At 35.4% G+C, this 12,918-nt stretch overlaps 1 protein-coding gene across 1 annotated transcript in view; it reads right to left on the bottom strand.

The window, feature by feature from the left end:
• Positions 1-6,870: 6,870 nt before the first annotated feature.
• LOC118738995 (vacuolar protein sorting-associated protein 13D-like) overlaps positions 6,871-12,918 on the bottom strand; it is a 34,686-nt gene continuing 28,638 nt past the window's right edge. The window contains exons 16-19 of the mRNA XM_036470071.1: positions 10,136-10,450; positions 9,528-10,031; positions 7,388-8,506; positions 6,871-7,214 (exon numbers count right to left, since the gene is read on the bottom strand). Of these exons, the coding sequence (XP_036325964.1) occupies positions 7,158-7,214; positions 7,388-8,506; positions 9,528-10,031; positions 10,136-10,450 (1,995 nt within the window). The 3' untranslated portion in view covers positions 6,871-7,157. The remainder of the gene's footprint in view (positions 7,215-7,387; positions 8,507-9,527; positions 10,032-10,135; positions 10,451-12,918) is intronic.

The following is a 12,918-nucleotide window of genomic DNA, read 5'->3' as shown; positions in this document are numbered from 1 at the left end:
TTAGTCGATTATCGATTATCCGTGGTATTTTCGAAGTCGTGTTCTCGTTCAATAAGTGAGCGCGAATAGTCTATAGTCGCTGATCCTTTGACAAACAAACAGTTGTAGAAGGATGGGCGACTGAAAACTATTCAGTCGCATGTTGAACGAGAAATCGATATTCACAATACCATGGAAAAGCGATAATCGAATAATAGCCGTTTATCTACTGCTAGTCGACACTCGCAATAAGGGTGATAGAAAAATAAGAAAATAGGAAAAAAAGTAGACCATGTAGGAAAAAATAGTGCAGAAGGAGAAGACCATGAAAGCACTTTTGCAAAGGCAATTTCGCACTTTTTTTTTGCTCGGACGTAGGCGCCGTCTTCTTAAATTTTTCGTTACATCTTTGGCATTTACAGTCGGATATCAAAGTATGAAATATCGATGTTCTTGTCTCGAGGAGGCGATTTTTTCTTCTAAAGTTCATTGAGCACCAGTTCTATGACATACCCACCGATCTGTTTCTACCAAGGCATAACAAGGTAGAAGTGATTTCGACATTTCTCTCTTTTGAACTGCGACTAAAATGTCAACTCTTAACCCTATACTATTCAAAATTTTATTTTTTTTTTATTTAAATTTTCGATTGTGTGACTGATTGAAACGGAATTACGTGCGGTGTGTTGTGTTTGCTAAGAGCCAGGACAACAAACTTGTGCGTTATTTTAAACCTCCGAATTGTCAAGTGAAGCGACAACGAGGGACAAATTGCTGCGAAGATTCATTAGGAGACTCTTCACGTGTGCACGTGACTTCATTTGATGGCCATCGCAGCCGAGTATTTCTAAGCGGACGCGTTTGTTCCCAGGTGCAGGATGTATCATACCGAATATGAAAAGAAAATCCCCCACTCATATACATGGATAGACCAAATTTCAAATGGTGGTCTTATAAAACCTAAACCAAAATTCCTTGTCAACTTAAAGAAACTGAAAATAATCTTAAATAAATTTAATGGAAAGAGAATTTCGAATTGCAAAAATTTAATAGCTAAATTATTGAAGTTAATTTCTGATTTAAATTTAGAAGAATCGAACTTTTTTGAATGTCTAATATACTTAAGAATTAAGTATATGAATAAAAGAATAAATGCTCAAACAGATTGGGATAGTAAAATGCAAGAAAATTATCCAAACGGTTTTATAAATAAGTGTGTTTCATTTTATAATTAAGTGTGTTTCATTTAGTGTGTAATTTTGTGAAAATGCAATGACTAAAATGAGGCTGATTCTAATATTTATAGATTTTAAATATATTTTTATATTTACAAAAACTTTCATTTCAAAGATATTGAGTTTTATCAAATGTGGTAAATATATATCAAAGGGTTAATTTCTTTGTTTACATTTTCTGACATTACAGTCAGCTATGAGAGAGCTCGACTGAATTGTCACTTCTACCTTGTGGAATATGCCCATGGTGGAATTATACAAGGTGTTGTACGTAGTGACAGCTCATGTCGACGGCTCCCTTACAAAAGGTTGTAATATGGAAGCACGAGAGAAACGGGAAGAAAAAAAGCCCGCTTTGCGAAGTAGTACGAAATTTGGTACTATTTTTCATATCAAATTTTGCATATAAATAGTTACAAACAAACAAGAAACAAGAAACTTAACGTTTGACATCGATAGACTCCATGTTGCCGTGGTCCGATTGTAGGAGGACGCATACTTACGTGTTCGTATCTAGGTTGGAAGATTAAATGCATTGCTGCAATATGGGCATCGGAAATGGTTTTGAAAACGCTTTATTTTTAGCAACCTCCCAGGGTGGTCACCGGTTAAAAAAATCAGATTCCACTTTAATTTAGGGAATTAGATAATTCAAATATGTATCACAGTAAAAGTAAGAAAATGTAATAAAACTACATTTTTGTAATAACTACAGTAATATAACAGTCTTATTTATTGTTAAATGCATGTTGTAAGTATTAACTTGGAGTAAATTAGGGTCCACAATTACTGAAACGTCGGAGTTTTCGTATTTTAAACGTATTGCTTTTCTATGCCAAGATAATTAAGTGCACCGAGTTTGGTATAAATTTATACAAATTGACAGTATCGCGACAATTGTGCACCCTACGTCGAATTTGTCCAAAAGCAAGTCAGACGCATTCTAAGCTAACCTGTTGAAGGATTACATAGAGATCACACTGCGTGATGCTGCACCAAATGTCGATAGTGAAACAACCGTACACCACATTGTCACCAATGGTCCCCCAGTCCACGAGCGCCCACGCAAACTTACTGGTGAGAAGTTAAACGCCGCAAAAGAAGATTTTAATCTGTTGCTGCATCATGGTGTCATAACACGCAATCAATGGACAAGTCCCATCCACATGATGCCCAAAGAGTCCGGTGGCTGGCGCACTGCAGGAGACTTTCGCTTAAAAATCAACATAAAAAAATTCCATATCGGTGGAAGTGAAGTAGTCTACTTAGGCTATTCTGTGAGCCAGCATTGTTACCTGCCTCCTGAGGAAAAAGTTATCCAAAGCCTCAAACAGTTGTTGACTCGCGCCGCTTCCTCGGTATTGTAAATTATTATAGGCGTATTTTGCCTCACGCAGCAGTAATTCAAGCTTCCCTCAGTGAGTGCCTGAAAACAGCGCCCATCTCGCTGTAAATCCTTTGGAGAATACACAAAGCCCACGTTTTTTGTAGAATTAAAGTTTAAAATTTGTTATTTAATTTTCCGTTGTCAACGAATAAGAATAAATTAAATGTCAAATAATTGTTCAGTGATTGCAAATCAGTTTTAGAATAGGCTCATTCCCTACTTTTAGTTTTAGTTGAGTACTTTTTTTAAGGCGGTAAAATGTAGTTTTTTCAAGAGGGAAACATCGATTTTGCTAAGGGAGTCAAGATGGCGGATTAGAGCGAGAACGCTGTCAATATCCAACACCTTGTATTATTCCACCATGGAATATGCCTTGGTTTCTATCAAGGCACATTAAACAGGTAGTTTCAGTAGAGCAAAAACAACATTTGCGTGTATTTTGTTGTTGCTTCTGGTATCGAAAGTGTCAAAAACTAGAAACTTGGTAGAAACCAAGGTACATTGAACAGGTAGTATCAGTAGAGCAGCTGATTTGATTTATTTTAAAATTATTTGGTCTCGAAAATGTCAAATATTTTTAATTTTTTCTCACAAAAATTCTGAATTGTTAAAATCCATTTGCATGTGAAACCTTTTTCCATACAAAACAAGGGATTGAATAGCAGCTTTTGGAACGTTCGCCCAACTCAGCAGCACGACCGCTGATTACTGGGCCTTGCAAAGGATGGATCAATGCTTCGAGAAGCAAACAAATTTACTAGGAAAGAAAGTTGCATCAATTTTTATTTTTTTTTCAATTTCAGATTTTTATTTTTTATAATTTTTTGTATTTCACATGGCACGCTTTGATTTAGAAGAAAAAATTCAGAACAGTTTTTGACACTTTCGATACCAGAAGCAACAAAAAAATACACGCAAATGTTGTTTTTGCTCTACTGAAACTACCTGTTTAATGTGCCTTGGTTTCTACCATGGCGAAATAAACAGGTGAAGTAATAAAAGCTTATAATAAGGCAGCATTCTCTGTTCATTTTCTGACATTCGGCTGCCTTATATTTCACAATCTTGCCTTTATTCGTTAAACGTTTTATGTGTTGCTTCTTTGGAAGTATTTACATATATTTTTGGGGCAATTTGGCTATTTACTATTGGCTTGCAACATTGTTTTTTCTAAAATTTTAGATTGAATTTTTGTGCAAAATTTGTTTTTTTTTCTAAAACTGTTTGAATTTTTGTGGAAAAATACTATATAATTTATTTGTGATTAAAAAACTAATAATGCCTAAGCCAATTTGCGGTAAAACGTGGACTTACGAAGGCGTCCGTTTGTTCCATTCACTAGCGGAGCAGATTGGGTTGAAAAAGTTGGATATATCAAATATTTAATGGCGAAGTAATTTTCTGGCACCTCCAACTTCTCCGAAGAATTATTATCCCACAGCCGTGAAATAGACCTTCCAATAAATATGAAAAAGCTATTTTTTAAGTGCAGGATGCGTTTCCGTATAAATTATTTAAATTAGCGCAATAAGATGACCATCGAAAAAGAAAATAAACCTAAGAATTGCGGCGTCTTGCGCTTATTTACAAATAGTACCACTAATCAGTACTTATTTGCGTGATTTAGTTATTTGCGAATAAAAAATTAACTCAGCGTTTATACGGCAAATTTTACCATTTTGCAAATTGTTATTTGCTAATAATACGTGCGTATAAACGTAGTAATAAACCGCCCATATATACCTATTTAAATTTATTTATTTAAACTTTATAACCATTAACATGACGTGTTGCGTTTTTGTATTCACGTTGCTGATTTCATGTGGCTAATTTCATCTCTACATAAAATTATCAAGATTTGCCTATGTATCCGTCGGTGAGTCCTTGGAAGTATTCTTGGTGCACATTTTTTTTTTTACTAATTTCACCATTTTGAAAAATGTTTTTGCCTCAAGACATCCGAGTTGTACGGCATTAACTGTCATTTTTAATTGGTTACTGCATTGGCTACTTTTATTAAGGGGCGATTCCACCGTCACGGGTAGGACATTTGTACAGAAAAAATTTTCTTTCTTGTTTAAATTTAAGTATAAAGTAGTCAACAATTCTACAATTTGATAACGCTACATCTAATTGACTTATATGAGAAAAAAAATCCCAGCTTTTATATGGAAAAAATTTGATTTATTTCTTCTGTCTCGGGTGGGACAAAAAAATAACGTAAATTAAAACCAGCTGTTGGCATAAATTTTTCCAGTAGAAACCAGCAGCTTCCCCTCAAAATGAAATGTCACTTTGCTCTCTCAATTTCCCCAACTTTGCAAGTTTTTTGCGCACGCGAATGCGAAAACCTGAAAGTTTTGGTTTAACATGAACAATTAACAGCTACACAAACGCAACTAATATTGACAATGGCTGCGTTTCTTTATACATTCCAGATAGTCCCAGTTCAGAACAGAATACGTTAACATATCATCATAAATCGTTAACATATTATAAAGAATAAGTAAATAAAAAAAGTTTATTCCAAACGTTCAGAATAAATAAAGAAATGCAGCCAAAGTATACTTATCCAAAACGCGCCCGAATCAGCGCAAATCAAACAAAGTTGATGCTTCGTTTGTTATTGGTCGCAACTCTGCATATACAAACAGTTTGAATACCGCAGTATAGAAGTATCCAAAGGTGGTATTGATACATTTTGGAAGTCAGCTTTGTATCATGCCCGTGACCCTTAGGTTCGGCCAAAACGGTAAAATGGTGACCCCTAGGTTCGCCAAAATTTTTTATTTTTTTAAATTTCCTTGCAAAAATATTTTATATTCAGGGGTGTAATAAGCACATTATCAAGGGTAATATATGTAAATTTACCGTTATGTGTTCGTTGCCTCTCACATTTTAATTTTTTATGATTTGGCGATTAGTTTGTCATTAAAAAGGTTTTTTTGCGTTCGTGTAAACTACGAAAAAAATAAAAATAAAATCAAATAAGTAAATTTTACAAGAAAATTTATTTTTAATTTTTCTGAGTGTTTCCGCGTATTACTACCGTTAACTTCGAATTTTCATAAGCCTTTCAGATTTACTTTTAACTATTACTGTTTAGTTTTTAAGTAGAAATTAAATTTTAAGTTAATTTTTGGATTTCCATGAAGAAAAAATCTCGACAAGCTAGAAAAATAAGTTAATAGTAAAAAAAAAAAATATTTTGAAAACAAGCTTCCTAAATATGAACGAAATCGGACCAAATATCTCGACTGCTGTGCCACTTATCGGAGAAAAATTGTATGGAGTTATTCCTTTTCATCTAACCAAATCGGATTGAAAATTTCGGGTTTTTCAAATATCTCGACTCCTGCGCCACATAACGGATTAATTCATCTTTCATATTGCATTGTCAGCGGGTTCTGAGCCAACTATGAAATTTTAAGTCTCTAGGTCATCCGGAAGTTGGTTAAAATTTGATTGCAGGATTTGCGATATTTAGATCACTTTTGGCCTTAGTCTTTTGTTTATTTAACGTTTATTATTTTTTATAAAAAACAAGCTGGGTATACAACAAACACCGAATAATCTTTGTATACAAATCTTTGTATAAAAATTATAAAAATTCTGCAAACTTTCACCAAAATTTAAAAGTTTTTAATCAGAATCTTTAGAAAAATGTTGGTATGCAGTTTTGTAGCCCACGTAAGTCTAATGAAGTGCAAGTTTCAAGCTGCTAAAAAATCCCGTTGATTTTTGGCAACTTTTTTGTTTTGCTGGCAGTGTCCCCATATAAAAGAAAATTGTCGAACATACTTTGTATGGAAAAAACGTGAAACACCTTCGACCAAAAAAAATCTGAAAAAACTTGCACTTCATTTACTGGAATTAAACGGGCTACAAAACAGCATGCCGAAATTTTTTTCTAAAGATTCTGAGTAAAAAGCTTGAAATTTTGGTGAAAGTTTGCAGAATTTTTGTACAAACTGTGAAATGTAAATTTTGATGGTTTTTGTTGTATTACAAGCTAGGTTTTAATAAAAAATAACAAATATTAAATAAACAAAAGACAAATAGCCAATACTGGTCAAAATATCCCACCCCTATTATTATGTGGACAACAGTACATACATACATTCACACAGAGCAAATGAAATAAAAGCTTGTAATAATAAAAACAAATCTGTACTTTAACTTTACATATCTATGTATGGAGATGTAAAAAAAAAATAACATAACTGGTGATAGAGGTGAAAAACGCGAGTGAGAGCGTTTCGCTGCGATACCCATCAAAGGGAGACTCTTCAACATCTCGCTCATTTGCGCTTTCACCTCGACGAAAGAGGATAAAGATAAAATACCATCATCATTTTTCTTTCCATAGATAAATAATATTTTGCAGTCGAATTTGTTTTTTAATGCCCGCCATACATTATTTATAATACTTAAATACTTTATATAAATTACAAGATACGTACATACATATATACACTAAATAATATATTAGTATCAACACTTAATATTACAATACACTATATTTATGTATATGAACTAACAGTGGTAAATCGCCGTTATTCACTTGTCACAGATTGTTCGCGCTCATCAAAGACACTTTTAGCATAGTTGATCTGAAAACAGGAAAAAGTGTTCATTTTCGCTCACGTCACCAACAAAGAACATATAATGCATAAAAGTGAAGTTAAACTTGTACACAAATTATTCAGTAAACTAAGTCCGAGCATAACTGCACTTTTTGCACTTATTGAACCGTTCAAATTTAGCAATCCATCCTCATACTTACACAACGTGCCGCACGTTCCGCTACGTCCTCAGTTTGACATTTGACCCGCGGTCGTGTGATCTTCGGCAGATTAGTGGAAATTTCAATATAATAACTGGGTGTATTTTTGCTACCTCCCGGTGCTGCAGAGTTAGCCACATTTGTGGTCAGCGGATGGCAAGAGAGCACCTCACTTAAATGACATTCAAACATTATAGCCGGATCCTCTTCACAACGTGAAAATATGCGTATGAATTCGGTGGTTACGAGCAGACGCAATTTGGCATCTTTATCATTGCACAAACTCGGTTCATAAGACATGAGTTTCTCGGTGAAATTTCTACGATTTATTATATATAAATATTGTTGACCCTTCGCCTGTCGATATGAGTAGGATGGCAGTAGTCCACCGGGCGCACCAGTCACACAACGCGGCAAACGCTTGCGATCTGGCAACATGCGACCCGATGTTTTGCTCGTCTCACGCACTGCACTCGCCGTTTCCGATGCCAAATCCAGCACACCAATTATGGGTTTAGTCACCGTGCCTACCAATCCCTTGCCTAGGCCGCTTAGTAAGCCAGGAAAACCGTCAGATTGTACGCCCGTATAGGTGTGTCGCACTATGCTCGTGACTCCACCGAGCAGACCAAAGCCGAAACCCTTAAGACCCGCTGCCAAATGATTCCCAGAGGTATTCGATTGTATCTCGAGTATGCGTTGACGTGTTTCATTGTCATGTTCGTCGAGCATTACACGTCCCAAGCTATCCGATAGCGTTTCGGTTAGTTTGGCAGTGGAATTGGAGATGCCATGTGTGACATTTTTAACAAGACTCTTAACGGAACCCTCAAATATTAGACCGGAGACACCTTCGGAGAGATCATTGGCAAAGCCAAGCGGATTGCCAAGAAAGTCGACACTGCCCAGTATAGAGGCGGCATGCCTTTTGATTTGGTTAACATAATGGCTTTTGATTGCTTTTAGATATACCTCTAAAGGCTCAAAGTGATGCTTATCGCAGAACTTATCGAATTCTATAAGTGCGTCTTCGAATTTTACTAAAGTTAAGCCAAGCGCCTTCTTAGTTTCGAATAGTTCTGGTGTTAATTTCGGAGCCGTAAAGACGGAGACGCGCACCTGTTGTTTAAATAAAGAAAAGGGATTCTTTTAGTCGGCTAGAAACCAGTGACCGAAAAACCCCGTTAAAAATCGAGGTTTTTATTTTTATATTATTGATTAAATTATGAGTTTTATTATAAAGATCATAGCCGTTACGATCCCCGCTGGAAACCTTAGCTTTGAGCGTTCAAAATAAATTATTTGATTGATTTGAAACATTTTTGGTAACCGATAAGTAGCCCACCAAACGATTTCATTGATAAACTCAATAACGATAAAAGTAAGGATATCGTTAGATAACATAATCGATATTGATAAAGATGATGGTATTTCAATAACCGTAACAATAAGGGTATTGATATCTATAAAAACACATCGATAAAATATTGAAAAACCATAAAATAACGATAACAATCGATATTGACATAGATAATAGATAACAGTAACGATAATGACATCAATAGCTAAATGCATACTTATACGTACATATAAAAGCCAAGCAATAAAAATATCGACAAAATAAAAATGTCAGCGACCGACAGTATCAAGATTTTATTTTTAGATTATTGCAAAATCGATATTTTCTATATATATTTATTTTTTCGATCAAGAATAATATTTGAATTTAATTTTAATTTTGCCGGCCAAATTTAATCGGTATCAATTTCGTGACTTAAACTTTTTCGATAAAAAATAGTCGTTTTTTTGGATTTTAATTTTTTCCGATCATCTGTAGCCGTTATAATGGAGACTGCGATTTTCTGACCGACTAAATTATTTTTTTTTTGAATCTTAAAAATTAAATTAAAACTCCAGTTTTACCAGTCAAATTTTAATTTTTACTACAAAGATCGCAACCATTACAGTCCCTGAAAATTATGCAATATCTGCTTTTTTTTAAAGTCTGCCTATGACTTGTTCAAGCCTCGTACTCCCCACATACATATATATATATATATATATATATATATATATATATATATTTGTATGTACATACATACATACATAACTTCTGTATAACTAATCTCTTCCCACTTACCTGACCAGATCCAATGTTTAGTGACTCAAAGTAAAACCTTCGTGGATTCATGGAAAGTGACAGCTCTTCGATATTTTGCAATCCGTGATCGTACTCCTTCGTATTCGTTTTGTATTTATCTACCTTGCCCAAGCCGAAGAAGTAGGCGGTCTTTAGAATCAAACGTTCTTCGAGTATCAACACAAATGGGCTGATATCGAATGTTAGATACTCAAATATAATCGCATTTTTATTGGGGCTTGGCAAGAGTTTCGTTTTCAAAATTAATGCGCTACTGGGCTGATCATCGCCTGTTGTGCGTACTGTATGCAACAGCACCGGGCAAGAAGTATCCAATAATTGATTATCAATTTGCAGATCGGCCACTTTGAATTCGAACGATTTGATAAAGCGTGTTGAATGCACATCGATTATAATGGTCTCCAAGGTAATAAAGGCGAGTTCTTCGCAAGGTTGACGTGTTACGACCGAAATGCCTATGCCTTTCTGTAAATCGACTTTTAACTAAATGGTAGGAACAAAGCCAAAGGATCGAAACAAAAAGTCGAAGAAATAAATTGCAAATTAGAATTACATATGAGCGCATGAATTTCAGGCCAGAAACTTACTGAAAATTCATCGAAAACACTGCCTTTGTGTTCATCCACAGTCATACGACTGCTGATCGATGCATGATTCCAATTGGGATCTGGTGTTAGCACTATATCTTCTGGTTTTAGTTTAACATCATGAATTTGTATAGTGCGTATGGGACCATCCATTTTGCTTAAAACCTCCAAGTGGCCAGAACCAGGACGTAATTTCTGAATTTCAATGCTTTGCTCAAATGGGACATTATCACAGCTAGCGGCACGCGAGCTCGATTGTATGCGGCCAAGGACGACCTCGGAGCCGGGACGTAAACCGAATACGCCATTGCGGACCTGTGTAAGCATACAGATATGTTTTGTTTTTTTAATATACTTTTTGTTATATGTTTTTTTGTATACTTTTTTTTTTTTGAGAAAGCGGAGGACTATCACATTGGTTTTTTGTTTCTTAGTTGTCAACCATTTTCTAAAAATATTCGGAACAATGTATTGCTGAATCCATCGTAGTCCGATTTTCGTGGGAACCAAGAAAAACTTATAACTGAGTTCGGTGTTGCCGAAAAGAGAGCAATGAGGCCTTACTCTACGCAAATAGTATTCAGGCGCCGTCAGAAAGCATTTCATGGATGTCCGAAGTGAGCTATTTGGATAGGTCTGTAATGTCGTATATTGCACCACGGCACCACTCAGCTAGTTGCTTTGTATGCTGCCAGTAACATTATTAGGCCCTCGTTCCAATCACTACCGGCGAGCGTTTTTGGGGACTAGTTTGACCCCAACGCACTTTATTGACAGTTTCTGTTGTTTGCACGGAAACGAAGAGCAAGCTGGCAAAGGCACCCCCCAAAGTATTCGTATATCGCAAAAGCAAACATTTTCTATATCAACATGCACATTCCAGGGACCATAGAGTTTGGAGGCTTTTCCGCAAGCGACCGGGAATTCAGTCGATATTTTGCTTTATACACTGAAAGATCTAGAATGACCTGTCGTCTAAAAAAGCTTGTGCATTTCAAGACTAATCGGAGTTTACCTACACCAGAGGTTGAGTAGTCGAATCTTTAAGGTGAGTTTCCTGAAGTTGGTGTGCGGTATGAAACGTGCCATAAAACGTGTAGTCTACCACCTGTGACCTATTGTAAGAAGAGTCCTTTAGAGGGCTCAATCCATTGCATGCAATGCACCTAATAGAGGATGTAGAATGGCTTAAATAGCTGATGTATTTCTTTGGGTCAGACGAGGAACCGTCACAGTATGCAAATTCCACCCTATCACCGCATTTTTCGAACTGGACAAGGACCTCACTCACACTAAAGGTGAAGTGGAAGATCTTCAGGCTTCCTTTCCGTTTCTATCACCTGTGCTAGTTTACCAGGTTTCGAAATTCCTTGAAATCATCCGGTTTACCGTGAAAAGCAGCGACCAGCTCAGTACGGTTTGGGAGGCGCCATATGCCAATTGTGGGCCGAAGACAGGGCTATACACCGGGAGTTTGAATGTAGCCACCACTGGCAGACGAACAAGAAGCGTTCGAAAGAAAGCCACTGCAAGTTATTACTCTAGGCATCCACCACGATTGGTAGGATACACCGACGTTAAATGTTCGGAAAAGCAGCCTTTGGTTAAATAAAACACAAGTTATTCTCATTACTCAAAAGAGGCTGACATGAGAATGCATCTAACCTGAACAGAGTGCTAGGATCGCTCAAAATTCGCTCTTGCTCTTATCGCGCGAGTTATCACTCAAACAAACAAAAGCAATGCAAAATATTTTTAGAGTAAATCAACACTTGTATACTCATTCGTTCGCATACAAAGAGTGCTTATCGTTGTGAGAACATCTGCACAGTTTTCACCCCCGCGGTTTGCAAATGATGCGCCCTTTATTTGAGCTGAAAAGTGTTATCAGTGATAAGTATTTTTTCGTTATTTGAATTTTTCAATGATAAATATATCGATGTGAAATCTGAACACTTAGTCAAATTAAACTCATACGCTACCTAAATTTTGTTATTTATTTAATGAAAACAACACATTTGCAGAAATACAATCTCGGTTTTTCAGGGTAAATTTTTTATAAATATAGAGCTCATTCTGCAACAAAAACATGAATGTAAATTTAAATATCAAACTTAGAATGAACTTCAAATGAATTTAAAAATAACGCATTTGTGGAAATACAGCAACCGTTTTTCATGGTCATTTAGCTCGTAAATTTTTTATAAATACAGAGCTCATTCTAAAAAAACAAACTGTAAGGGTATGGGAGCATATGGTCTTTCATTTGCATATTTCGGTGCAAAATGTTTACTGTAAGGGAAGTGGGATATTTCTATTCACCATATACCATATATGTACACGTGTTTCTTAAAAAAAAAAACCTTGCAGAGAACTTATTTAATTTGGAAAAGTTGAAAAATAAATATTTGCTTATTAAACAAAAGAAAAATTTTTATTGCTCAATTTATTTCAAACGTTTGTTTTTTTTTTTTTTGAAATATTATAAAAATTTAGTTGAGCGAAAACCAAAAGCAAAGCCTCCTATAAGTAAAAGAATCAACATTGAAATGCGTCAAGATGAAAGTAACCCCGCAAACATATTCTGAGTGTTCAGAATATATGAGTCGGAAAAGAGTCCTAGGTAAGTAAGAAATATGAGTTTCAAAAACAAAAATTTTTTTACTCTTCTATGAATCTTTTAGGAGTCATATATGATCCAAGTTATGAGCCAGCACTTTGTGCCAGTATAAAAACAATAACGACTAGAAATTTATATCTAAACTTGTTTATACAGATATGAA

Source organism: Rhagoletis pomonella, unplaced genomic scaffold, assembly GCF_013731165.1.
Source record: "Rhagoletis pomonella isolate Grant_MI unplaced genomic scaffold, Rhpom_1.0 Rhpom_scaffold_00005, whole genome shotgun sequence".
Lineage (NCBI taxonomy): Eukaryota > Metazoa > Arthropoda > Insecta > Diptera > Tephritidae > Rhagoletis > Rhagoletis pomonella.
The sequence above is the reverse complement of the archived record's forward strand: the minus strand, read 5'-3'. Positions and strand labels throughout refer to the sequence as shown.